General features: G+C 45.4%; 1 protein-coding gene across 1 annotated transcript; it reads right to left on the bottom strand.

Annotated features, from left to right (window-relative positions):
• Nucleotides 1–79: 79 nt before the first annotated feature.
• LOC144163420 (neutral amino acid transporter 9-like) lies at nucleotides 80–26,924 on the bottom strand. Its single transcript, XM_077694400.1, has 14 exons — nucleotides 26,137–26,924; nucleotides 22,798–22,924; nucleotides 21,669–21,757; nucleotides 21,544–21,607; nucleotides 19,423–19,519; nucleotides 18,364–18,531; nucleotides 16,565–16,603; nucleotides 15,381–15,581; nucleotides 14,375–14,479; nucleotides 14,141–14,247; nucleotides 11,130–11,234; nucleotides 10,881–11,029; nucleotides 8,939–9,028; nucleotides 80–3,285 (listed from the first exon to the last, which is right to left on the bottom strand). The coding sequence occupies exons 1-14, from the start codon at nucleotides 26,256–26,258 to the stop codon at nucleotides 3,111–3,113; spliced, it is 1,638 nt and encodes a 545-aa protein (XP_077550526.1). The 5' UTR covers nucleotides 26,259–26,924; the 3' UTR covers nucleotides 80–3,110.
• Nucleotides 26,925–26,928: the final 4 nt, after the last annotated feature.

Genomic DNA, 26,928 nt, shown 5'->3' with positions numbered 1-26,928 from the left:
GAGGATCGTGGTACGTAAAGAAAACTCCCAGAATGACACTGAGCGCACTATATCAACAACAAATAGTCGAAGCGTGTCACTGTGAACCGATAAGCGTTATTTATTTTTTTCAGTTCAGTTCCAGTTTCGATTGGTTCCAGTTCGACACCGTGATATATACATACATATATATATATATACATACATACATATATATATATATATATATATACATATACACACATACATACATACATACATACATACATACACACACACACATATATATATACATATATATCGCATTTACTCGCGCAATGAACGCACTTTTTTTCACGTAAAACAGAAGTAAAGTTGGGGGTGTGTTTATTATGCGGGGTAATGTTCAGGAAACTTTTAGAAGTGACGAAAGAAAGCCGCAATGAAAAAAAAATAATGCATTAGATAACCTACCTTTCGCAGTAAACATACGCGTACATAATTAGTAAACAAACAGCGTTTTTATGGAACTACACTAGTCTTGGTTTGTCAAGGCTTCACTTCATCAATTCCTAAATGTCTATACCGGCAGGGCGGTCCCCATACTGAACTGCGTACCCCAGAGTCTAACTTAAAACTGGCCGTGTAACTGCCATTTCGACCCATCGCCGACTGAAAGGTGCAAGACAAGCAGAAAAGCAAGTAAGTACTACACTATCACGAAAAGAAGTAGGGCTAGACGCTCAGCGGACTGAGCCGACTGAGCGTCGTCGTGACTGGCTGTCCCACAATGCCGTACCAGAGTGTTTGTCCGCTTTTACTCCGAGAGATGGCTCAAGTTTACATGTGCGATCATCATCAGCGGGAGCGAGTGAAAAGGGAACGCTACAGTACGGCCATTCGTGGGAATGCAGGGTTGAAAAGTTGGGGGTGCGTTTTTTTCCCTGCTTTTTTCCCCGCGTAAAAAAAGAAACCTAATTTTGATGACTGAAGTTGGGGTGTGTTCATATGCGAATGCGTTCATTACGCGAGTAAATACGGTACATACATATACACTTGCCCTGACAAAGGCAAGTAAGTCTCTTTGCTGAAACGTTAGCAACAGTCATGGTCGCTGCCTTTTCTCTATAGACACATACACACATATACACATAGGAATAATGCTCGCATACTATGGCAAGGAGAGAACATTAGAAATGGCAACTTCTGCACCAAAGGGGGGTATCTGAAACTATTCATCACATTCTGTGGTGAAATCCGAGCTTCCCATTCAGTGGCACCTGGATAAAAAAAGATGGTGCCGTAAAAGCATGCAAATTTAATATTCCTGAAGAGCAGCTCTGCACCGTTTTCGACCCTACCGGGTGACGGTTTATGCTGCAGTATTCCTAGCAATGTCCGTGCCCCGCAAACATGGCATAATACTGAACTATACGAGTGAAGGATGAGCAGCCAACAAACCGGTGCACGCCCATCCAGGTTTTAAACCCCACAAACGAAAGACAGTGCCCCTTTTCGAAACAATGTCAAGCAGGAACATAAAAAATACAAAAAGCACTGAAGTTGCTATGTGTAACAAGACAAAGTAATTACACTGACATTCACTCCACGTGGAACACATTCCCAAACAAACAATTTGACATTACATGCAGCACCATGGATAATTTCAAAGGGTAGCGTTAAAAGAGGAGGTATTGAATACCAAAATCTCCATGACTGATTTGTTCAAATTACAAAGGAAAACAAGGCAATACCGTTTGATGTCTCCCATAATACAACTGTTTTCTGACAGTGCTTTGTAGCACAATGATTAAATACTTTTTCTTTAGCATGCCAGCATTATGCTGTTTCGCAATCTATGTACTGTGATAAAAAACTCATTAAAAAGTAGGCCCATGATAAAAAAGTCACAAAAACGTGATTGTCATTACACGGCATCTAGTCTAAAACAATGATCACTTGAAACAATTTCTAACAATCAACGATAAATAAAATCTCAACACGCTTCATCAGCTCAACAAGAGAGTAAAAACACCAGCATGCATTCTGAAAAACTGCACTACTTCTAGAGTATTCACATTGTACAAAAATATGCGAGAATGGTAGTAAAACACGTCCCCGACGGCTTCAGTCAAAATTGAACTGCCGTCATGCTACATCAGCAGGAGTGATTTGGTTTTCCTTAAAAAAAAAAAAAACTAGCATAGAAAAATAGCGACAGTGCATTTTGGATTCTATGCCACGGGCAACATCACATACCTCGACAGAACAACGAATTACACGACATTTTGTTGGGGTCGCAGGTGCCAGAGCAAGGGGGCAAGGAAGTTTGTACCTGCAGTCATTGAGAGTATGAGCAAAGTAGTCACCTAAAAGCAACGACACTGTTCTCAGGTACTTCTCTGTGCACAGTAGAGATTGCACAACGTTCACATTTGTCTTCCAAACAAACCATGCAAAGTTTGTGACTCCATGTAAAAAGGAAACAGGCATAAGTCCCCTGTACTAAGGTGATATCCAGGGTGGTTGCTCGAACTATGTGTACACCTGGTGGGTCAATACACAACAAGCTGAGCACCATTCACACTGTCAACACCTTTAGAGAGCTGCGTTTCTGCACACGACTCCAATGCACCTTTCATTACTGGTTCATGAAGCAATGCTTTTGTTTTCTCAAAGTTAAAGGCAAACTCGCATTGCCCTCGACTCTACACGTCAGCTGCCAAGGGCACACACTTTAACCCCAGATTCTAGTTCGTGATATGTAAAACAAAGAAGGGTCTACGAGAGGTAAAAAGAAACAAAACAAAAGAAATAATCTCACGAAAATGGGAAGCACGTGATTTTTTTTTTTAACTCCGCCGCCTTCAAGAGCGGACTCACTTACACCTTGTTTACACCGGAGTGACCCCTCAAGAGCGGACTCACTTGCACCTTGTTTACACCGGAGTTACCCCGAGTGCACCACTGCGGGCCGAGCAAAAATGTGGGCTTGGTAGTGGCTGTCGTCACACGAAATGGTTGCCATACACACAGTGACGAGGCCTTGGACGAGTGTAGGGTGTGGTACCACCCCCCTCTTGGCCTGGCAAGGCTTACCGCATGCACTAGATTACCGTACCGATACCGGCTGTGTGAACCGACCCTCCCCCTCAGAGGTATGGCAGTAGGAACTGGGAGAAAATGTTGGCCACCCCGAGCAGGACGATGAAGCTGTGCACGAGGGCTGTGGGGACGGTCAGCTGTTGGCGCCGCCGTAGGGCGATCATGTAGATGATGCAGGGCAGGGAGAATATGTACACCAGGCCTGAAAGGGCGCCACAGTACCTGCAAGCGGACAAGCACCCAGGTAGGCTTAGAAGAGTACTGACGCGACATTTCAAAGCTAAGATTACTACGTAACAAGCTTCCTCTGTGTATGGAGATAGCAGCCAGGAAGTTTCAGCAGTAACCGTTGAGTATAACATATTTTAAATCAATTCTAATCTTTGCACACACGAGAAAGGTCAAAACGGACATCCCTTCAAAATTGGTGTCAGCATGACATATGGAGTGCCTCGTCCAAAACTGCCGACGTCAGGGCTCCTGTGACACAGCCAAGGCACTGGCTGCTGTTGGTGCATGCTGTTACGCCTAGTGCACCCCGTCACAGTTTTGGGAGTGGCGTCACGCTGTGCGGGCATGTGTGACGAGACCAGTGACGTTAAGGGTGCCCCTATGTCGAGGCGGCCGCCTTGGCGCTTGCATTGTTGAAACCGAAACTGACATGCATAAACGAGGCAGTGAATAATTAAAGCGAAGCTTTCTGGGTCTCACCGATGGCGGTGTTGTTACCTAAAACAGACTGCAGAACAGCCAACTTTCCACAATGGGGGGGGCACATGATGATGATGATGACAAAAAAATGCTTCCCGTGATCAGAATTGAAGCTGAGTTTGTTGCGTTATGAAGCCGGCGTCTACCCGATTGTGCCATTCTGACACAGTCGAAGCAGTTTGGATTTTAAATGAGTGAATTTGAATGCTTCCCTCTGAACAACAACGATGGGTGGGCGGGCCTCAGCCTTCTCGTCAGGGACTCATTTGCTGTCGTCCGAGTTTAGACTTTGACTCGCACGCAGTTTTCACTCTGAACGTTGACACTTGGAGAATGATTGCAGCGGCTTTGACTTTGGCATTTTGCCATTTGAATTCCGCATGCAAGAAAGCTTCACTTTTCAACCACCGTTGTCGTCAGCTGGAGGGAATTTGAAATTTTTATTTACGCTGGGGTTGGCCATTGAAGGCACCATTCTATGATTACTAGGCTGGCAGGCACCCACAGCGAAAAAAAAAATGTAACACGAAAATTTTGTGTCAGTACTCCTTTAAAAATGGCTTGCCACGAGTTCCTATTCGCACACGAACACTGTAAAAAAATAGCTCTGGTCTCTTAATTTGAGCGTAGTTTGACTCTCCTGCTTTTGCAATTTCAGAAGGGGTGGGGGGGACCGCATAGGTTGACTGCCACTGAGATGAGACTGAGAAGCGAAATTATTTCGAGACAAGACGGCCATTCTGTGATTATTCGAACTGAAGTCCCTATCATCGTCATGAGCAGAAATGAGTGTTCTGTAGTCAGCGTTTGCACTCACTTAGTGACCTTTAAGGACACTGACACTGTAATGATCAAGCAGTTAGTGAACAATGCTTGTGTTGTCTTGTTTTTTCTTGTGCCCACGTGACTTACACACTGCAGTTAACACAAACCACCTAGCAGGATTCTTTGCTATGAGACAACTCTAGGTGTTCACAGTTCAGGAAATGCATTTGACTATACACCTTGAGTTTCACGATCGCTGCGCCGCCTGCTGCTGCTTCTTCGCAGTGTTTATGGGATGACTGCTGCGCGGCTAATAGGGGCTCATGCAGTGTTTTGGTTCTCTTTCGCTTCTCTGTGCCTTTCAACGCCCTAAACAACTTGTTGTGGTCACGTCTTTAAGCAAATAGTACAATTAGGGCACCTAAAAAATAGCTGCCTTTTGGTACAGTGCTCGAACACCAACAAGAGTCACCCGGGGAGGCGGCTCTGAGCGTTTCTTGGTTGCTCTTACGGGCATCGGCAGCAGCAGCAGCAGCATACCACCAGCGTCCCCTTCGAACACGTCAGGCACAACTGAATTCTATTGCAGCCTCGTTTAGACCTGATACTGGAACAGTGAGAGGTCGGTTTCGTTTTGCAGCATGCACATTGATGCGGCTTTGTTTCGAATATATACGTTGTAGGAAAATATGTTCCGCGGATGCGATTACTTAATACCTGACAATAACCTGTGGCTTTTGTAAGAATATTGTTACGTGGCAAGGATATGTATATTTACAGCTATTTACACGTGAGAAAGAGCTGGGAAGTGTTGGGGTAAGCAGCAGCGCCAGTCTGGAGCCGAGCGTCGTCGTTCTCGTTCTCGTCTGGATTGCCCCGTCACAATATAGGCCACGTGAAAATCTTTAGTACATTCCAAGGCTCCGTGTCGTGAAATATGTGCCCACTCATGCCTTACAGCAAGATCCAAGGAAAGTTAATGAAACCACGGCGAAATAAATGGTCTGCAAATATGTCATGAAGTGCCCGTGGACGAAGAGGAAGAGGAGACCGAGCGCGCAGCTGCGACGAGTGCGTGCAGAAAAATCGAACCAGGCCGGTGATCAGGGGACGCCTGTGACGCGCTGGGCTTGAGAGCGCGGCCCTGTGATCGTTTCGGGGAACACCCGGAGCGCAACCGCTGCTGTTCCCGAGAGCCGTCCGCCGCTGATCCCGACAACCCGTGGGCTGGCCGTGCCTGGAGCTGGTGACGCGCTGGGCGAGAGAGCGCGGGTCCGGATTCACCTAGAGGTGGAACCCTCCGCTCACACCCGCTGCTACGCCCTCGAGCCGTGACTCTTCGGAAAGGTGGACGATGCCTGCCCGACGTCCCGCGCCTGGTTACGACGGGGCCTAGAGCCGGTCATCGAGCCAGCCTCGCCATGACGTCCTCGTCGACTCCGCACGCATCGGGACTTCAACACCTCGAGGGGCTGCCACAAAACCCCGTAGGACGCTTGCTTTCTTTATTGCGGACATTTTGCCGTTAGCCTCTTGCCTTTCGTAACGCTTATATCTTTAGCCTCGCGTCCTTGCTTCCGTGCCCTATCTTCTGCTTCCTTCGTGTCATGCATAAAGCAACGTTTACTTGCGCACGCACTGGCCACTGACTCGTGACTTTCACGCCAATCCTGGGCCCATTCATTACAAAATACAGAAGAAACAGAATAGCTTGGATGGGAATGAAAAAACCGAGTGAAGCTTCTGAAATGCTAAAGACGTTCGTCTAAACTTAAGCCAGGTAGGACTCAGGAGACCAACTATGCGAAATGCACTGCTATTTCGTGAGACATGGGCTGGGTGGAACGGGGGACGCTTAACCATTGCTGTGTACGAATCCGGAGCGAAATCAAGGAATGAACATTTCAGTAATCACACACAAGCTGCGCATTTGCTTTACTTTTGTATTTCGACTTCAACAAACATCTGATCACTCGGCGGATGTATTTTTAAGTATACAGGGTAGGATGTTCAGAGCTGATAGAAGGTTGGAAGAGTGGGGTACCTAAAAAGGCCCCCTGATTTCAGTTTCTGCTAGATTCTACAGGCTGGCTCCCTGTGTCATATGACGATGCTTCGAAGAAACACTTAGTCGCCGACGTGGATTACACCAGAAGCCAGACTCTGCGCTGCTCGCGAAGGATATCGGTAGCAGATGATGACTGTTTGCGAGCGCTCACCTCACGACAAGACGACCCAGCATAAAAGTCTTTGTCAGGTGCAGATCTTAGGGTGTAATTTTGTATTATTCACTGTACTACTCTGTTCATGGAATGCACGTGAAATTTATGGCACACTTGCCTGCCAAGGGTAGCAATCTATATAGAAGGTATGATTTTGGCAAGCGTAACTTGCCTGCCGTCAGGTATGAGTGCTCCACTAGATTATGTATGCGCACAAAACCGATTTACATCATGGTGTATAGCTGTAGCATGAACATCTGAGGAAACGCTACTTCCGGCGAGGAGACACTCTTAGTAAATTTCAGGGCAGTGGAATTACAATCAGCTCCATGCACAAGCCGGTTTCGAGACTCCGGCCTGTGACACACGCTTGGCGCTTGTACAGACCAAATGTACCACACTAAGATCGCATCAGAAAGATTTACTCTCGTAAACACACCACCTTTGCGAACAGAGGGACTGCTCCACATAAATGTATATCCAACGCATACAAATGGTAAACCTCAGTCATGAACATGCAGAAAAAGCAACGGCGACAGCGGGGAGCGGGCTGGAGCCTCCCGTGGCTGCTTTGGAAACGGGCCACTAGGGGGATTTCAGTGGCGCCCCTACAGGCAGCGCTCAAGGCGCATAGGACTGTCCTTGCCCCTTCTTCACCTTTATATATATTGTGGAAAAAGCAGTTGACTTGTACAGTGCAGGTGAAGACTGTACTAGAAGCAATCACGTGCGGATACGGTGCAGGCAAGTAACTGGTAGCTATACAAAAGATGAATAGTGTGCTGCAGAAAATGCAAGTTTTTTTTTTTTTTTCAAACATTGCATTTTGTATGTGTACAATCGTCGAAAGCTTGTCGCATGATTTTAACTTCTTGCTCTTCTATGTAAGCCCCTCCCTTCTAGACTGCTGTATGCCCTGAGGGTAAAATTAACAAATAAATAAAATCTGCAATTTCAATTGTGTCAGTGATTGGCCAACAATGATCACAATTCCACTGTCTATAGGCCACAAATTTCCTGGCTCTGTGTTACTCATTACAATTTGCACTGTCTTTATTTTTCCACGCAGCTCCAATAGCATGCCTTTCCAAGAGCATGCTTTGTCTGCAGTTACAATAAGGACACAGCCGTTCAAAAAAAAAAAAAACAGAACACACGTTTTTAGTAGGGTTCTGGCAGCCAAAATCACCGCAAATATTCGTTCTGAGTGTCCTGAAGTTGTTTTCGAACAATTATCTACAATGTGAATCTCACTGCGATAAGAATTGGACAAGATTCATTCACAACTAAGTGCATTGAATATGTTACTGATGACATGCGCCTACCCATTTTTATCTCTGTCCATAAACTGTTTGCTGCAACCCACTTCATGAAACCATCACCATCTTAACTGGTGATGTGAAATTTTTGTGTACAGTATTTCTAAAAAGCATGGGTTCTATAAGTGGTGCACACTCTTTACAACTGATTTGTCGTGTCTGCCTTGCCAGGAATAGAAATGACACCACTTTGAAAGCCACTGAAAATGCGAACTATTGAAATGTTGTCACCAATAACTAGTGGTTTGATTTACTCCAGTATCCGGAAAAAAAAGGTACAGTTAAGATTGATTTTAATTTGTTTATAATTCAAGCAAGGCTCTCATTCTGTCTGATGGAATTTAGTGACAGATAAAACTGCCCTAAAGCTTGCAATGCAGAAATGAGTATTTCGGCAAAATCATACATAGAATGCTTCATGAAGAAACGATAAATGTGCCGCAATACGTGTATATTTAAAATGCCACTCGTGCATACACAATATTTATCAGTGGTTTTCATGCTTATTTCAGTGATGCTTAGAACGATCCCCCTCTCAGCCGGTTTTTCCTTTCAGCCACAGAACTAGTTGCGTGAAAAAAAACTGCACACTAGAATTGTGTGGCAAATGTGCTGCCATGTCAAGATGTCAATACATCAAGCAGATACAGTACACAGCTTTAAAATTGTTTTTTGTACTTTGCTGCTGGTGAGTAAAAAAACAAAGAATAATCAGGGCTCTTCGGATAAAGAAAAAGTAGGCTGACCACTAAGTCGGTATTTCAAGCCCTTGAATATTTTTTCCCCGGTGTTCTTGTTGGGCATAGCTCGTTTTCTCAGACACGGAACACGTTTGTGCAAGATCTACAAAGTGCTTACCTTAAGATGGTGCCAATTTGTGGCAGAAATATTGCGAAGAGAACACACATTGTTACGACGACAGCATTGACTGCAACCACTTGCTTCAACCTGCAACGAGACAAGCGTGGTTGTCACGATTCAACTCAAACACCTTTGCACGAAGAACAGAACTCTCGGAAGACCGGTGTGTGCTAGTTCTTAAAATTAAGCTGCAGATGTGAGATAGGGCATAATTTGGATAAACTGCATGTCTAGCCTGAGGGTTGCCTTGTTTCACTTGGTTGGATGTACAGACCGTACACAAAGGGGCCATGGCGACAAAATGCAACCTCGTCCAACTTTATACAACCAGCCATTGGTAACTCACTAAGCTCCATCCCAACAACAAAAAATGTCTGTTTAACAAAAAAAATTCAACACAAAAAAATACCGAAAATTTTAAGAATTTTGTGCTATACGACATCAGCAGTGAAGGAATACTAAAAAGTTATGTAGTTGTCAGTCACCAATCGCACAAAGAGGATTTTGCGACATGACAGAAAGCCCGCCACAAAAGTGGCCCGAGAGTCGCCACTGCTTCAGGTGTTTTCCTTAAAAAATACTCATCCAAGTTTGCTATAAAATTGGTATCATCGTGATCAGGACAGAGCACCCTTTCTAATGAACCAAAGTTATATTTTGTCTTTATCTTTCTTGCTCACACCTATTCAAATCGATAGTATACTTTTGCTGCTTTCAAGTTCAAATTTTGATGTTTTCCCATTCGAATTTGGCGCTTCCTGAGTGCGCTCTGAGAGCTGGCACTACCTACTGAGTAGTAAATACATTAAAATCCTCCTTGGTTTGTTTTTCTGTGCACCACGATGTTTTAAAGCACCGCCGATGTCACGTGACAGGCACTCGGATGATACGGAGATGGTGTCGGCATCGCACACTACGGCGTTGCGGAAACGCTGCTTTTTTAGAGGTTTGAACGATTCCACACACCAGTTTTTGGTTGAAATTAGCAGCACTGACCCCAAGGACAACTTCTCGCCATCGGATTTCAGCACCGAAAGCGACAGTGTGCCAACCCAGCCCAGAACCTGATACCCCTGTTCAACACAAGCCCCAGAAAATGCAAAAGTATTGAAGCCGAAACTGTGCTATGAACAAAAAGAGTTGAGCAGGAAACCAATGTTTTCTGCAATGCATGTGTAGCCTACTTATGTTTCGAGGAACTGCTTTGCACAGTGGCACAAAACCTACTAGTACTAACATTTTTTTTAGCAAGTCAAGAAATTTCACAGTTACGCATTTGATATTTACAGGAGTTTTGCACCGACAGTATATGTATAAATGTTTACTTCAAATTTCTTGCGTGTTTGTCCTGTCTGGAGAAACACCAACGTTTTTGCTTATGTTTTTTGTTTGTCCCAAAACTTTTCTGTACAGCTTATTTCTTTTTTTAAACAGAAATTTCTATTTGAAACAATCACAACTGCAAAGGAAATTTACTCTTCTATAATTCAATATCATACATTATATGCTGCATATTTTTTGTGACTGGAAAAAAAAAAATAGACAGGGTTACCATTGCACGCAGGCAGGGACACGGAAGGAAAAAAACCACAGGAAAAGGCGCTGAGGAGTTCCTTCCAAAAGACACACACACCACAGAATGTGCATACCAGTGTACTGTTCAGAAGCGTTAAAAGGAAACGATACTACAACTTGAAAGCAGTCTAAATTTTCAAGATGCATCCCATGAAATCTATCATCTTACTGCTTTGCTTTCACAGGTAAAAATTTTACGAGTACTTTTATTCAATTCTTTATAGGAGATGTTAACTGCATTCAACAAGCCTCAGCGGCACTTTCCCCATGAAGGAGGAACAGCCAGCGTAGCTGAAATAGGGGGGCGAAAAGAAGGAGTTTAGAAGCAGGAGGGGAAGAAACGACACCTTACGCAAACACGTACCCTGGGTAGACAGTTCGGTAGACCCAGTGCATGAACTGCACTCGGAGCAGGTACGTAATCATCGGGAATAGCGTCGTGTATTGCACCAGGAGAAATATCCGCGTCACGAAGGCCATTACGTCGTGGGTGGCAAAATTGTTGAGCAGATTCTGCAAATGGCACAAAAGGAGGGCAGAGGAAAGAGACGCTCAAGGCGTCCTCATTAAGCTGGTCCTGCCGCAGTGGCAAGTTCACAAAACGGCCACTCACGTCTTCAATGCAGGCCTTGGCCAAGGGGAAGCTAACGTAGAACGGAATGGCCACCAGGAGGTACGTGCTGATGACCAGCCCAAACGCGATCGACAGGTCTCGCTTCTGCAAGCCGTCCAAAGGAGAGAAGAATCGCTCAGAAAACAGAAGCAGCCAGCCTGCCTTGTTGAGGTGGAGTATGAAGCAAATGAGGTGAACCCCTGGTACAAACTTGCGATTTATTTTTACCAGGAAGCATTTCCTTAGCTCAATTATACCCATTCTTTGCATACATAATTCAATTCCCGGTCGTGGCGGCCGCTTTACTGATGGAGGCAAAAAGTGTAAACGCCCGTGCGTTCAAGATTTCGGCGCACACTAAAAATCCCCTGGTGGTCAAAATTAATCCGGAGCCCTTTACTACGGTGCTCCTAATCTCCTGTGTAGCGTCGGCACGTTAAACCTCATCATCAATCAATCAATTTTCATACGTAAGGGTGGTTTGGTATCGTTTAGATCAGTTTAGGGGCAAAGTGCAGCATATCATAAAGTTTAGTTTACGCTATGCATTGCACCAGAACTGCCAGGCTTGTATCCAGTTTGGAATGGAATATTGCGGCTGTGAATGGAGTCTGCGGTGGTCCGACGTTAGCCCCAATGTTACACTACGAGGTTTAACAATGGCAACCGGTACCCACAATTTCGTATACAATGAGTTTGATGTTGCGCCACTTCGCTACGCTCAATGTTATGGTCCCCTAGCATCATTAAGGCTGAGCATTGGCCTAGCAACACACCCACTCAAGGGGATCGGCCAATGACAATGACCTCAGCCGTCAAAAGCCCACGACCGATTCATCAATTCCAAACTCGCAACACCTTTCCCTCGGTCCATGGACTATTGTACAAGGTTTATCGAGCAGCACCTAGCAGGACGCTCCATTGGCTTTAGCGCTAAATCCGGCAGAGTTCCGGTTTGACTGTCATTTCATTCTTGGTATAGTACTTGCATGCCCAGGAAAACCGCAAGGTTCAAACGCGTCCCACACCGCTAATTTACTTGGAAGCTTCATTTTAGAGATGGCCACCCCGTGGCCAAACACATCTTTCCCTCAATAGCCCCCATGTTTTTTTCTGGGCCTTTCCCCCTCCTCCACTATTCTTGAACATGACTGGGCTAACCTTTTTTTCTTTCTTTTTTTTTTTTTTTTTTTTCAAAATAGCAACTGCATCTGGACAACTACACTTGCCTAGTGCAGGGGTGAGACAGCTGAATCAGATTCGGGAGCAGTTTTTGGAGCAGCGAAATCTAGATTTTGGAGAAGAAGAAGGACATTTATTGTCACCTTAGGAGGCTAAAAGATCACATTTTTGGCAACTCGGGGGGGAAACTGCATTTTTAACCGGTTTTGAACATACATAATACTGAAACAGCCTTTCAATAAAGTTTTTTCTACCAGGCTATCACAAGGTACGAACTGCACTACCTTTTTACAAACTATTTTTAAATTCTTAGAATCTATGCAAAATAGCGTATGGAGGGCCGTTGAAAATATCGAAAAGAAAAACTAAGCAATCGTACGGCATTTTTATTATCATGTGAATGCCGAAATTATTTTTTTGTAATCCCAGACGTGGCTTTACACACAAGTGTAGAGCCACGGCAAAAGTTGCGCGAAGCGAGGTGACAGTTGTCACACCGCACCAGCCCTCCCATTCCAACCCCTAAGGTGCACGCTCGTTACAATTGTAATTTGAGTAACGTTGGTATGTTTAGCCAGTTCCCTTTTGGCATTAAATTTCACTTCAGATAAATTAATCATTACTTCTAGCTTGCCCTAATAGCCCGACCCTCTATCGGACACCACTTGAACATTTTGCGGCGATGTAGCCAGCGCCGGCACTTCTGCAGTGTCGATCGTCCCATTCCCGCCAGTCGCAAGCTAGCTATCAAAGGCAGCAATAACTCAGCGTTTTAAAACACCGCAATGAGTCCGAAATTTCACTTCAAGCACACACCGCGCCTCACACTCAAGTCTGAAACACGGCGAATTCGCGGGCACCACGTTGTTTTTAATGAACTCCCCTCTTTCGGGTCCCGCAACTTCCCACAACAGATCAAACGACTAAATGTAAGCCTAGCCACCCCCATAACCAAAACCACGGTAGAACTCGGCGAAGAGCACTCTGCCTGAACCACTGAACCACGAACAACTCCTTCGCCCGATGGCCATGTTTTCCAATCTTCCCAACACCAAGATGGCGGCGCCCAGTAATGCCGTTTCGGAGCACATGTTCTGGAGATACGGCGCTCCAAAAATTGCCGTTTGTCCATCACCTTCCACAAGTAGTTTGTCGCCTCAGTACACATAAGTATTTTTTCTACTACACTTGGCAATGGTTTTCGATGACAAAACTTTAAAAATGCACAGAATATAATATGCGCAACCCGACATTGTTACTTTCGAAAAAACTATCTCGGGGTAAATTTATGCGGGTTTTTTATTGAATGATCAATCAATTGAACCCTTACAAACAGCATCACCTTTGGGGGGTGCAGGAAAATTAAGCTGTCAGTATGCATTTTTCCCCAGTGAAACTGACGGGAGCGTTAAAATCCTTCGCTCTCAGACGGTTTTAGAGCAGTTTGGAGCAATTTTTGCAGTTTTCAAGCTTTTGGAGCAGCCTGGCACAGGAAAACAAATTTGTATCAAATCTGCGCAATATGTGCAGCTGTCTCACCCCTGCTAGTGCAGAGGGAGATATACCTGTTTACTCATTCACCCTTCTAGAAGCCAACGGTTAGGCAGCTTCACACTAGCCTTAAATTTTTTCTCTGCGTGTATTTTTGTCTTTTCTCGTTGTTGCTTTTTACGTGACCATTCTCTCGATGTTCGTATTGCCGTTGCGCTTTTTCCCCCTTATGTAATACCCCACAAGGTGTCCCCAGGGTACAATTGGTGGTGATGATGATGATGCTGAGATTTCACCGACTGCTACATGCAAAGTGGCGGTGGGAGAGAGCAACTCACGTTGTTCTCCGGGTTCTTCTGGTTCCGCATCATGGAGATGACGCAGTTGTGGATGAAGAAAGAAAGGCACAGGACACCAGTGAGGGCTGGAAAGGTGGTCTTGAACACTGAAACAGCAGGAGCACGCTTGTCACTTGTAACGGGTTCGCCGGCCAGCAACTTTGAAAACCTCAGTGGAAACAGCATCAGCCCGGGTGCAAGGCGACTTCTTGCTTTTTTCACCCAGCTACTCACAGGGAGAATAGAAGAGGTTTGTCTGGTCCGAGAAGTCAATGTTGATGCCCCAGTTGGCGGCCTTGACGAAGATGTAGATTATCAGGTAGAACACAGATATGGTGCCTGAAAGAAGGGCACCGTTACCTTTTGGCTGTGGCAGTCTTGCTTCCATGACAACAATACAAGCGTAATGAGTGACCAGAATTCTGAATTTCGGCCGTCCCACAAGGCTGGGGGAGAGTTTCAGAAGTATTCCCAATGCTGACAACGCCATCAGGACAAAAGCTGAGAACTTCCCCTGTCTATATAAAAAATTTTGTGTTTCACCATCATCGAGAATGCAGCTTCCGTGGCCAAAAGCTGTACTTGCGCCCTTGTGCGAAGCAATACACTGCACCCTCGTTTAGCGGCAGCAACTGTCAACATCTATCTACCCATCCAAGGTGCCTTTTCAAAACATTCTATAAAATGAATAATTGAAGCCTATAAATTAAATCAATCAATCTAAATCAATAAAACTTACAACCAATGCTTAAATTCACAGTAACTGATTCTCTTCGACATGGTAAAAGGCGCACTAGACGGGGACACAAGAAAAGACAGAGACACGGGATGAGCGCTCGTCCCGTGTCTGTCTTTTCTTGTGTCCCCGTCTAGTGCGCCTTTTACCATGTCGAAGTCGTATCACCAACTAGCCCAAATTTCCGCGTTGAAAACTCATTCACAGTTGAGCACTCGTTCCTCAATTTTTTTTTTTAGGAGAAGACAAATTGAGCTTTTCACAGAGCCCGTTTTATCAAATAATGCCTATCAAATGAATAACTAAAAGCCTGGAATCAAAATGAATCGATGAATCTAAATTGACAAAACACACAATTGACGCTGAAATTCACAGCATTCCTGAGTGGTTGTCCTCAAATGTTTTTTGTCCTGGTCGTCGCGTGCCAATAATTTCAGCAGAGTGATGGTGCTGAGGGTTGCGACTGTCTAGATTGCCGAGTATGTCCGAGGTCGAGTTTCTCACCAAGCGCGTTGAACTTGAAGAAGAAGGACGGAGACTTGAGGTTGATGACCGGAAACAGCAGGAAGGCGAGGACTAGAGGCATCGTGTACTTGCTCTGCAGGATGTCTTGGATCCTGTCGTCTGTCGTGTTCGTCCCGTTGTAGAAGAACATGGTGTCCAAAAAGTGCTGCTCGCTATAGCTCTGGGCACATAGTAGGCTTGCTTCAAGGAAGAAAGCGGGGGGGAAAGGGAGGGAAGGCACTGCTTATTTCAATCCATTCATGGCATCCCTGAGAGAAAATTACGCGGTTTTGATAATTTACAACAATACAGTGTTCAGCACAACCTTGTTTCTGGATTGTGAGAGGTTTGATTGCTGACGCAGCAATAAATATTTCTTGTACCAGCCTTCTGAAAATTGATTAATGCCCTCTGTCCCTAGCCAAAAAAGTGGCTACTGCAAGAGTTCAATTTTGTGTGCTTGATAACATTTTGAGAGGTGATGGTTGCTCTCAGCTGACACTTGCGGTTGGGTGGTGGCAGCGTGAATTGTTAGAACTGCATAATTACTGCAAAGCACAAAAAATTCAGAGAAGCTTACACTTGCAGAAGAAGACTTCAGAGAAAAATTCAGAGAAGCTTACACTTGCAGAAGAAGACTTGCATGGGGAAGCTGTTGTAGGTGATCATTGAAACAAAAAAGTGAGCCTTGGTATCGTTGTGGTGCCGTGGTTGGCGTCAACGGTATGCCACTTCAATTAACTTATGTTGCGCAAGGTCAGAGTGAGATTGTCAGACATTAAAAGGACAGACATTAAATGCTTAAATTATTCCTCACTTATGATGTCATTTCAAGCTGAATTTTCTAGTATCTTTATGTGTGATTTTGATTAGGTACTTGAAGCTGCCCCTTTAACTTTTTTTTTGTGTGCGGTTCTTTGGGTAAATGAGTAATAGTGCAGGCTGTAAGTGCATAGATCTGCCTTCCGCAAATTTCGTGCCCATAATTTGAAGCTCTGTTCCTCAAGTGGGGTACTACGCACTCTCGTATGCATCAAGCTGCTTTGAAATTTCAGAAAGGTGCCGCTCGCACAACACAGACCAGACCAACAGTTCTTAAACAAACAAACAAAAAAACATGCATGTAAACCAACACACAGACACACGCATTCACAGAAAAAGGAAGGCTATTGCTTGAAACATACCACTCTGATCGTCCGGTCCAATGATACCAGCAATGTGATCTGAAATGCAATAAGACCGTATGTAACCTAGCTTTCTCTCAAGACTTGTTAACTTTTACTCAAGATATTTGTCTTCTAGTGCTCTCTCAAAGAAATATTATTCACAATTTTATTCTTAAAAACGTAATGTAGTAAGGACGTAACATGTTTGCAGTTATGCAAAGCACTACGCACTGCACGCACGCATAGTGTTGCGATTTCAATGTCACCATAATGCTCGTGATGCAATTGCTGCATGCAAAAGAGAGAAATGTGCCAGTCTAGGCCTGTTAAAAATATCCTTACAATGTAGTGCTTGCACGCGTAGATTAACACAGATTATTGGTCAACTTCAATGTGCAGTCACAGGGCTATGTTCGTATTTACCAAACCAGCATCTGCTCTTTTGCAAAGTCGTAAGATTACGTGTACTACATGTTTGGCACTTTACTACAAGGTCGTAAAACTTAACTGGTGTGAGCCTGACTCATGCATATGGGAGTGCATGCTTATGAGGAGCATATGGAAACAGCTGAAGCAGCTGGAAACCGCTGAAGAGCTAGTAGACTTTTTAAGTACCAGGCTTTCTTACCTACCGAGGCCTGGGTTTTACAAGGATATTTAATGGCACATCTTAGTGGCTGTACCACACAAAAGCTTACATGAAGAAAAAGAAATAACATTAACAAATTAAACCTAGAGCATTTAAAGGAGCCATGAAGACAAAATACAAGTTGAATTTATTAGAAAGACTGCTTAGTCCCGATACCAATGATACCAATATCATCGCAATCTTCGAACAAATAACGGAGATATTAAAGACAACGTGTGAAGCAGTCGCGACCCCCTAGCCAATTTCCCGCAACTTTTCTATGACGTCACGGAACCTTGTTTGTGCGCTTGGCGGCCACCTAACTGACCTGTCACGACGACACATGACTGGACGTCTGTAATGGGGCCTTTAGTTTCATTTTACCGCATCACTTGCACGCTAACGTGCAGTTAACGCACTGAAAATTATGTTTTATTGTTGGCCCGTATGACGTCATTGTTGCTCATAACACATCACTGTGGTGCAAAATTTGAAGGTTTTTAAATACTTCTTGCTTTTTTTTTGTTAAAAAGACATCTTTTGTGGCTGTAATGGGGCTGAATGAGATACTGAATCCTAGTTCTTTCAAATTAAACGAAGTTGTATTTCCTCTTCATGGCTCCTTCAAGTAGGCACGCCTTTGTTACTTGTGTGAAGCTGCCATCATGTATTGCCGCTCCGCTTCCGACGGCTGGCTGTCATTTATCGGAATTCGTACTGCAGACAGAGATATTGCCTGAGCTGCCGGCTGGATTGATAAAGCTAAAACATCTATAGTGCTGGAAAGCCCCAGATGAATTGAAGCCCCAGATGCTGTCCTAAGACCCCAATTCCTTGGGGTCCTAAGACCCCAAGAACATGCCCACAAAAACGCACTGCCTTACATTTCCATTGAAACTTCATGGCTACACAAAACTGATCAAAGTCATTAACAGCCACATATGCAGAGCAGGATTGGCTGGTGTGAAGTGCCATATTGACACAATGGGAGAGGTGACTTCAGATACTGAAGGGCTACGACACAGCTAAAAACTTTTAACCTTTTGTGTGTTTCCCCTTGCTTCGACTAGCATATCACCTGATGCGCCCTAACCTCCTAGTCAACAATTTGAGAACAGCTCGTAAGCAAAGCCGGCGGAGCAGCTAGACCTTAGGGTGAACTTATTTCCAGTTGGGTTCGCCCACTGACCGTAGACAAAGACGCTGGTGTTGGCCAGGAAGGTGGACATGAGCACCCAGAAGACCACGGTGGCGCCCAGCAGAGGCATCATGGAGAAGACAATGGCCAGCCGCTCGCCCCACTGCCCCAGGAAGTGGCGGCACACGTCCGAGAACTCCAGCGGCTCCCCCTTCACACCTGCGCACGTCAGGCAAGCTCGCTTACCAATCTTGTTTCATCTTCCACGAGTTGCGACACCACAAGCCATAGCGTAAAAAATGCACGTGGCAATGATACCCGTTTCTGCACTTTTGCCACATTCTGCATCCAAAAACTGGCCCAGCTTGCACTAGTGTTGCAAGTCTGGAGAAACAGCAGAGCTGGCGGCCCCTGTCCCTTCGTCGGAGACCCGTTTCTTGCACCTCACATTTATTTCCGAACGTGCTGCTGAAAATTCTCCAAGACTGGCAGGCCCGGATCATTTCGTCAGCAGGCTTTCACATCTCTCACAAAGTGGACCGTGTAAGCACGCGCTAGACAATCGCGGCCAAGTACAAAGCTGATACCCGCGCCACGAATCCACAGGAAATGCAGTGTGCCTAGAATGCAATCATAGCTCAATTGGATAGACGCTGATTTCATGATGCAAGGTACCCAGGTTCGATTCTCACCACGGGAAGCTATTTTTTTTCTTTCCAATTGGCTGCACATGATATTGCTCCCCACCAATGCTAACCCCGTACCCCTCAGGCCTTTGGGGTGGCCCAGTGCTTAGATTGCTGGTTTCACAGCAAGTTCGATTCCCGGGACCTCCCTAACCACATCTTTTTCTTGGGCTTCAAGGTTTTTTTGAGAGACAGACGGACAAAGCTCGGCCTAAACAGCCCTGCTATTAAAACAACTGCTGCAAGAGATGCATTTGAATTCACAACACTGAACAATGCATTGGCCAACTTATTTTAATACATGACTGTCGTGTGAACAAATGAGCAAAAAGAAGCTAATCCGCTGGCAACATTGTCCCACCAAATTTAACAGAGTTTGAGAACTCTAGTTTCGTGACCCAGGCAACAGTGGATGCCAACTGACCTGTGAAAAGACTAGGACTGCTGAGTACCCTGTACGCTGTGTACAGGCAGAGTAATCCAATGGCCAGAACAAGCAGAATGCCGCCAGCGAATCCAGCCTGCAACAGAGGAGATGCAACCAGCACAGTTCAAATTCAAACAAATTTAACACATTCGAGAGCCCCCCTGGACAGCTGAAATACAGTGGCTAGAATAGGAAAGTGTGGTGACCGCGCCCACTCCCGCGTGACGCTGTTCGAGGAAAATCCAGGTGGCGCTGTCACACGCTTACACATTCACTGCGACGGCGGCGGAATATGGAGTACGAATGTATTCGCGTGCATAACCACATCGAGAAAGCGTCTTTGGTAGCTATTCTACGTGGCCCCGCAAATTGAGATACAATGAATGTCATATTTTTAAGAACTACGACAATCGAAGTTTACAGCTGACTGGGCGTGCTTTGACAGCCGAATATAGCCGGCTGGCTCGGACACTTATGACGCAAATCAGAGAATTGTGGACTGGTAGCTGGTAAACACACATTTTATTTTCCACGTGCTCGTTACAAACAGACAAAAACTGCTCACTTTTGTTGAATTTCTCAAGAATCGTTAAAAATTACAAAGGCTTGAAGCCACTAACTTTCTTTGCTCAATGGGCCTTGCCTTTCGCTGCTAGTTCTTTTTTTGTGTGCGTGAAGAAACTCAAGCATTTTTTTTTTCAAATTGTCTTCGGAAAAGCATTTTCGACCTTCGATTCTGCTGTTACGTGAGGCAACTGAGCTTTAAGTGCTTCTTCCTTTCACGACAAGGCATGCCTTCTCCTTTTTCAATGCCTTCGTGTAAAAGTGCAGCTAGAGGACCAAAATGAATTTGATAGTCATAGATGGGGAGAGTGGCACGCTTCTTCAGTATGTCAGATGCTTCGTAAATACTTCCAATGTGTGGAAGGGTGCGTGTACGGGCTTTGGCTTTATCCAGCACAGTGCGACACACGCTGTAAGCCACTGTGAAGGGTGAAACACTCATCGTGTGGTGTTCCCAATGTTGCCGAAGTAGGATCAAGTTCTTGACAGAAAAGAAGCATGGGGTTCTTCAAACTCTGCACTCACAGGTGAGTCACCATCCTTAGCGTTTTTATGCTAGGTGGTGCCGCGGGTGCGCTTCTCGCTTGGAACTTCCTGCTCAGGGAAGTTTTTCGGCTGGTACTTCGGGAGATAGGAAATTGCGTGGGCACAGCTTCCGGGGTCAACCGAGGCCTGCTCCTGTAGATTGAGACAACTTCTCCGTTCACGGTATGCTCAGTGTGCCGCGAGATGTACCTTTCGCCGAAGTGTAGCTCGCACACAGCGGTGTTTTCCTTGAGCCGCTTCTCAGTACGTGGTATTTCTCGTCGCCACTGCGCCAACACAGACGCGTGTCTTTCGGAACGCCAAACAACGACAGTTTCTTTTTGCAGGACTTGTACACCGTAGAGCGACCCGGCACAAAACTGCTGTGGCTCTGCTTTTGCGGAACTAATGTATTTTTAAACTTGCTACGGCATAGGGAACAAGCAGTGCTTCTCTCTGGTCAAAGCGGCAATCGCATTGCAGACGATCCGCGTGCGCCTCACCAGGCGACGTGTAAACGATCGCGCGCGCCCCCTTGCAGATCCCTATCGGCGGCTTCAAAGCGCCTCGCAGGCGCTGCATGTCGCTAATCACACTTTCCTATTCCAGCCACTGTAGCTGAAATAATGATTTTACTGAAACGTCGCAAGTAAAGCATTAGAACACAGAAAGCACTCTTTCCATAGTTAGCAAATCAAATCAAGATTTTTGTGGCCCCTGATGCACGTTTTGCCTGTGACAGAGTTGCATAGTGATACGCACTAGGAGAAAATCAGTCGCTCCAGTTGCATGCCCTTGTGGATGCCACCCCAACAGCTGGGAAGTGTCCCATTCATACTTGGCCTGGCTTGCGACATGGCTTATTGTGGCTAGTGATCGGCATTCTTACATTGTCAGGGGTCCTCGACGCGCCCGGCTCACTAATGCTGCAATTGAGCAGCACAACGAAAATGCTCAATAAATGCACATCAACGTAATAACAAGGATAACGAAGCCTGTGTGTGCAAATCGCTCGGCATGGTCACCCACCTGCGAGATTGCCCACGGCATGCTGAGCAAAGACGTGCCCATCATGGTGTTCCAAATGGCAAATCTGAAAGAGAACGCGGACGGTCAGCACAGGGCGCCTCCCCTCCTCCCCTGGGGTCACTGACATTGTGACAAAGCTGCTCTGTTCACCCTCGGCCGAGGTCTTGAAGAAGGGAACCAGGAAGAAGGGCGGCAGGACATGGTCGGGTATGGACTGCACCAGGGGCCAGACATCGCGGAACAAGAGGCGTTAGATCTCCAGTCGCATCAGCGAGAGATGAAATCATTTACCACTTTCTTTACTGTGCAGCACTGGATGTCAACAAAAAAGGCTCACTGGATTTAAGGTGCCAAGTAGGTGGAACATGGAGCAAAAATCCCTTTCTTAAGGCACGTGTGAACAGGTGACACATGCCCCGAGTGCAAGCGAAGAATTAGGAGATTATGCAGAAGTAGCTCTCAATATTTCAAAGTGTAAAGCACAGGGACATGTATCAAGCTTCAAGCAAGTATAACATGGGCTAGATTTTGGTTAATCTGTATTCATACAAGCTTGTGCATATCACTACAATGACAATAAGGTGGAATTTTAAGAATCAAACAGCAGTTGAAGATGAAAAAAAAAAAAAAAAAGGCGGCACACACTTTGTCAGATTTACTCAGGTCAATGTTTTCATTTCCTCCGAAGCACTGTTCTTGCAATTGCAATTTATGCACTGGCCAGCCCATGTTTACACTGCTATTCTCAAAGTCGGTGCCACATTTGTGCGAGCACGGCTTAAGTTGAGGGGTGTGATACGATAGAGGAGGTGTAACATGACCACACCAACTTCCTAACGAGGACTTTAAACGGAGAGGCCACTGGACTAGCACTATAAAGCTCCAAGACTGAAGTACTGAAATTATGTGCCTAGATTTCAGCAGAGAATCAACTTGACCAACTGCAACAGAATAACATTCTGATTCGCAGGTTTATGCTGAGCAGCAACTCAGAACTGGACACACCAAACTTTCAAATGAAGGTAATTCGCTTTTGCATCCCTTCTTAAAACAAAGAAATAAAAATGTCCTTGCTTTTCTCTTTTCCTTTCTGAGGTTTATCAACCACTTGTATTCACAACCACAAAGAAAAAAAATTCCATGCCAGAAACCCACCTTCACACTACCAGACTCAACAAACCAAACTTTCGTACTATACTGAACATATCATTTGTAGACTTCTGCTAGACTTTTGTAGAAGTACTAGGAGCATACCAGCAGCTGCAGCGATGGATCGACGAGCTTGTTGTAGTACCGGTACCTGCTGTACGTCGCTGCCACGTCCGTGTCTGAGTCAGCTATTATGTGCCCATGTTCGCCAGGAGGGTAGTGGAATGGCTTCCTTTAGGATGAGGAAAAGAACGCAATATAACAACTACCAGCCATGGTCTAGAACCACAATTACACACCCACTTAGACTGATCTGCTTCTCCCCTCAGCTCTGAGAGACTAAATTTCTCAGTACTCCCACAACCGTACCTTGAAAGGCACGAAATGCATGCAGTAATAAATATTAAACAGTGACAAAATAAAATACCGAGATATCTGGTATCAACTCAGTCTCTAGGAGGCTGTGTGACTACTTTGAGTTCACTTCAAACCAATGACACGAAACCCCCACCAAATGAAACAGCGAAAAACACGGGACAAAAGTGCCATCACTTGCACTTACAACTGCATTTATCAGCACCTTATGCACAGATGATCTGTCACGTGTGATTTCTTTTTCAGAAGACACCTGTGTGAACCCATAGACACTATTTTGCTTTCGCATGCATTGCAGTTCGCAACAATATCTACCTGCCTTTACTGTACAATGCAGAAGATGGGGTATCATTTAATTGCAATACACACTATTTAGAATACAACATTTTACGTTATGCCAAGTATTTTTCTTGTCACTGAACTGAACTTCCCGCTACTTCAGCATGAACTCAGTCCATGAACTTGTGTTACCCAGTTTTAACAGCACTGACAGCTTACTTTTCAGACCATAAACCATCAAGCAGCCACCAAAATAACCGAGCAGTGTGAAGAAATCAGTCCAAGAAAGCTCTTCTGTACTAGTGCAGAACTTTTCGAGGACATCACGTGTAGAGAATTCCATAATCCGAGACTTCTTGATAACCTGCATGTGGCTATGTGCATGCATGGATCAGTGCACTGCACGGGCCCGCCCGAAAGCCCCAACTGGCCCGCTGGCCGGGCTCAGGCCGGTTAGCACGCATTTTCTATGGCCCAGGCAATGCCTGAGGCCCGGCAATCCCGTGCCAGAAATTCTAAATTGTTTACAAGAAGTTTTCTCATTGATCTTTCAGGTTAATGAAAACAACAACAAAAAAAGCGAAGTTCAAAGTCACTACGGCGACATTAAAAGATATGATAAAAAGGTGACTGCGCTTAGAAAGCCATCACATCGATTAAAAAAACAAAAAACGTCTGCACCCCGCTAGCATAGTGGAAGAGAGCAGGCCAGACAACGAGGACACTTCTGCCACAGCGTACAACACGGTTGTCTTTTTCCCTCTGCTTTTCAAACTAAAACAAACAGAACAAGCGTGACCTCGACTTTGCACTGTGTGCAGAGTTCAAAGGATGAATTTTCGAAGCAGAGCCCATAATTTTTTCGGGTAAGAATTTTTTTCAGGACAACGATTAAAGGCAAAAAAGAAAATAAGCGCAGATAAAATAATGCTGCAAACATAACTAGAGGGAAAGACAAAAATGAAGTGGTGAAACCAGACGCATCAACTGCTCAAATTTCACAAGAATTGCAATAATAAAAAAAAATTATCTACTTTTCTCCGAATCATTTAAGGTATCTTCGGAGTTTCTTGATTTCGAAGACTGCGGCAAAAGAAGTGCCACGACTGTCGGAAATCCAGCTTCTAAGTCAGGCTATTTAATTTGTACAAAGGTTGGTCCAAGTTTAAAGGAAATTTAAATCCAAAGTAGTCATATTCGCTTTGTGCTTGCACTTTTTAGGCTAGCAGGAAACTTCTTCCGAGTTCACATTTACAGACTGTCGGACTCGGGAGGACATATAACAACAGTATGGCAGGCTCTGGCTTATTTTATTGCATTCTGCTGGGCTTGGGCTCAGTTAAAAATTTGTCAGGCTTGGGCCGTGTCGGGCCGGGAATAGAAATTTCAGCCCATGCAGTGCTCTAGTATGGATATAAAAGAAGTGGAGTGCATCAAGAAGTGCCTCCCAAACCTTTGCTGCTAAACTTTTTCTTCCAACTGTTCACATAACCTGCTTCCGTATGTCATCCACGTTTTTCTTTTTTCGACATTAGATAGGGTGTTGACGTTTAGCAGTGTTCATTCTTCTAGCAAATATGTTTCCTTTTCAACAGCACTTTCAATTTCAAAACTAATTTACACACAATTAGATTATGCTTCTGGAAAAAAAACATACCTTGGCATTCTAAGAAACTTTCATGCACCCGATGGATACTGGGACGTTGCTTAAAAACACCTGACACAATATGATAGCGCACCAAAGATCTAGCACAGACCGATGCAAGAGATAAAACCTGCCTGGCCACTGAGCTGCTTGACCAGTGATTTTCCAGGCAGAAACAAGTGCTTTCTTATCTTGCCATAATACGTTATGGTACACGTAGCGTATCTGCTGAGATAGTTGCACTTGTGTGCATAGTTGAAGAGTTAGGACTTGGTATTTTCTGACGTGTTGACTGTCGCTGCTTGGCTGCAAATGATAATTAGGCTATTAGTTGTTAATTAATTAATGGATGAAAATTAGTTGTTTTCTCTGTAACTTATGCACCATTCGGCCACATTTCTGAAGCAGAAATATGTAGGACACTGGTGAGGCGATATTCGTTCAGAATTGTTTGTTAGCGAGTCAGCAGCTAGCATAAGGGTGTAGTGAGATCCGAACCTGCTGCATTTGAACTGGTTGACACCATTTTCAATGGTCCTACGCTTGGGACCGAAGGGGCCTGGCTGAATCAACACGAGAGCTGCTTTGTGGCAACTTCTACGTGATTTTGCATTCAACACAAGTAGAAGAGGTTATTTCGATTTTTTTGTCAACAATTACAGCACACAAAGGAATCTATCGCAGATGGCGAACACAAACGTGTCATGACCCGCAACGCTATCCAATTCAAGGTGCGCTATGCATTGGCATCGGCTACAGGGCACTACGCATCACTGATGTACACGGACGCCCATTGTTCAATCAGTTGCACTGGCCAAGAGCGCGCTATCATACCGTATCGCATGCGCACTGGATCAGCTCTTATATCTGCATGCTTCATTAGAAGTCAACATACGTAAATCTGCCTCGTTCGACCCCCATGTGATTTGGGATCCAACATGTCACAAGTTCAGCGACCTTTTGATGCTGTTAAGCACACGTTCGACAGCTATTTTTCGACGCCCTGACGCGAGGAACTTGTGCTTGCGCAGGTGCAGTTCTTCGAGACACCCACCTGACTCACGTGTACTGACAGGATGACGGAACGATGGCACGCAAACACCTCTTAGGTTCCAACAGTACGTTTGGAGCTTAAAAAAACTTACCTGGAAGACTGACTTGAGAAGTTTTCGCTCGCAACTAGCGAGCTGCATCCACTGCGTACGGCGTCGCCTTCCTTTTGGTTGATAGCCCTTGACAACAGCGGAGATTTTTCACTGGGATCCATGAGACTCACGGGACGTAGCTGACTCGCTCACTCAACTACAGTGGAATCGCGGCGATCTGCTGCGACGAAGCGACATGCCGTCGTCGAGAGCGTCGCAGAGTAGCACGCACGCTCTGATCCGCGCACCTCCCCCGCCAACAAACGCTTCGTTCTGCGTGATACAAGAGAAAGTGAGGAGATAGTGTGCGGTGATAGCGCAGCCTGGCGCAGCACTGGAAGATACCAGCTGATTCAAGGCCCAGGTGGTGACGTCAGAATGACGGCAGCGCGACTTGTAGACAGATGAACGAACGCGCGGGCGGCGGAAGCCATGCGGAAGCATACCCAAGTCGCCCAAGTTCTGCGTACTGCCAGTACTGCTACTGTACAGTCTACTTCACCGTCTTCACGCCAACACTATGCATGCGACTCCCAGCCACGCTGTATGGCTTCGAGAGCTTCTCGAAAGCGTATCTCCCAAATCGCACAAACGCGCTCTTTTTGCGGCGTTTACCGCGTTTGCCACGTTCATTGTTCACTACTCGTCGATAACGCCTAGTTGAGAGGTCGATGACCTCTTGACCTCTTTGCTATCGCATATTTTCTTTTCCCCGCTGCTTCCACAGCTTATGGGCCACCGGCGCAGAGCTTGCGCGCGCCACGTTGTGTGCTCGAAGTGCTCTCAAGGCTC

Source organism: Haemaphysalis longicornis, unplaced genomic scaffold (assembly GCF_048455015.1).
Source record: "Haemaphysalis longicornis isolate Haplotype H1 unplaced genomic scaffold, Haemaphysalis longicornis Haplotype H1 scaffold_12, whole genome shotgun sequence".
NCBI classification, from domain to species: domain Eukaryota; kingdom Metazoa; phylum Arthropoda; class Arachnida; order Ixodida; family Ixodidae; genus Haemaphysalis; species Haemaphysalis longicornis.
This window is presented reverse-complemented; position numbering and strand designations above follow the sequence as displayed.

Coding starts and splice junctions, on each gene's coding strand:
- LOC144163420 (XM_077694400.1), bottom strand. CDS start 26,258: ATGGATCCCAGTGAAAAATCTCCGCTGTTGTCAAGGGCTATCAACCAA. Junction 19,520..21,543: donor TGCCGTGGGCAATCTCGCAG/GTGGGTGACCAT, acceptor CCTCTGTTGCAG/GCTGGATTCGCTGGCGGCAT. Junction 18,532..19,422: donor CAGTCCTAGTCTTTTCACAG/GTCAGTTGGCAT, acceptor TGACGTGCGCAG/GTGTGAAGGGGGAGCCGCTG.